This window comes from Nestor notabilis, unplaced genomic scaffold (genome assembly GCF_000696875.1).
Source record: "Nestor notabilis isolate BGI_N333 unplaced genomic scaffold, ASM69687v1 scaffold14972, whole genome shotgun sequence".
In the NCBI taxonomy this organism is placed as follows: domain Eukaryota; kingdom Metazoa; phylum Chordata; class Aves; order Psittaciformes; family Psittacidae; genus Nestor; species Nestor notabilis.
The window spans coordinates 13,201-14,549 of record NW_009918851.1 but is presented as its reverse complement, the minus strand read 5'-3'; the positions used below and the strand labels follow the sequence as shown (position 1 = coordinate 14,549).

At 57.9% G+C, this 1,349-nt stretch overlaps 1 protein-coding gene across 1 annotated transcript in view; it reads right to left on the bottom strand.

The window, feature by feature from the left end:
• The window catches only part of CAPN15 (calpain 15), a gene marked incomplete at its 3' end in the record, with an annotated part of 14,193 nt that overhangs the window by 12,140 nt on the left and 704 nt on the right, over nucleotides 1-1,349 (bottom strand). Inside the window, 2 exon segments of the mRNA XM_010009939.1 lie at nucleotides 589-1,331; nucleotides 1,334-1,349. The exon segment at nucleotides 1,334-1,349 is cut by the window's right edge and continues 656 nt beyond it. Coding sequence (XP_010008241.1) covers nucleotides 589-1,331; nucleotides 1,334-1,349 — 759 coding nt within the window.

The following is a 1,349-nucleotide window of genomic DNA, read 5'->3' as shown; positions in this document are numbered from 1 at the left end:
AGACCAGGTTGCTCAAAGCCCCGACCAAGCTGGCCTTGAACACTGCCAGTGATGGGGCAGCCACAGCTTCTCTGGGCAGCCTGTGCCAGCACCTGACCACCCTCACAAGAGGTGAGGAAGGATATAAGAAGGAAGGAACATGTAAGATATGTTATAAGGATATTAGAGGAAGAACTTCATCTTTATATGTAACCTGAACTTCCTGTTTCAGTTTAAACCCCTTGTCCTATCACTACAGTCTCTGATGAAGAGTCCCTCTCCAGTATCCGTATAGGCCCCCTTTAGACACTGGAAGGCTGCTGTGAGGTCTAAACATCACCAGGTTTCAAAGTTAACACTCAGACTCCATCATCCTTGGACCAGGAGTGAACTGTATGGGTCACCTTCACCCCAGAGATTCTCTTGTACCTATTTAAACTATCACATTTCAGTGTTAGCAATTAGAACCCTGCTGTTGCTGGTGAAGATCTTCTCTGGGGCATGGAAGGCAGCTTGCCTGTGCCAAGTGATGCCCTAACCCCATGGGGGACACAGGAAGGGCCCTCTCCAAGCACAGCCAGGAGCAAGAGCAGTTCAGTGAGCACTCACCTCCCGGCAGAAGGTCACAATGTTTTCCCACAGGGCTTTGGCCTCCCCCTCATCCGTCTGCCGCCTCTTCTCCACATGCATGCTCTCCCGTCTCTTGAGGGGCTTGAGGCCCTTGCGCTGAGCCACATACTGCTGTGGGGTATGGCAGGCCACGCAGTGCTTGGCCTTCAGCTCGTTGAGCAAGGTGCAGGCGGGACAAGCCCACTGGCCCGGCCTCTCCTGGCCAGAAGGCAGCTGGGATGGGAAGAGACGGGCGACCTTGCGTGCAGATGGGGCCCTGCTGCTGCAGGACGAGGAGCAGCAGCCCCCCTTGTCACCAGCACCACAGTCAGGGCAGCGTGGGGATGGCTCCCCCTGTGTGCCATGCTCCTGGAAGCCGTGCAGCTTGGAGGAGCCGCAGGCTTTGCACTTCTGGGCCACGGTGGGGTTCTTGAGGGTGCACTTGGAACAGGACCAGGTGGTGAAGTCCGGGCTGGAGGGGCTGCACGGGGTGAACCTCACCGAGTCCCCTGCCAGATTGATGGTGTCACTGCCCTTCTGCGTGCTGCAAGCCTCACATTTGCCAGCCCCAGCAGAGTTAAGCAGAGAGCAGGAGCTGCACTTCCAATGGGAAGGACTGACGTCCATCTCCTCCTCCAGCACGCCCAGTCGCTTGTTGGACAGCAGGTCCTGGAAGCGGGCAGCAGGGGCAGCCCTGGCCTGACCCTGGGGAGAGCCCTTCTGCCCCGCTGTGCCCTGAGCCACGGGCTGGGAGGCTTCGG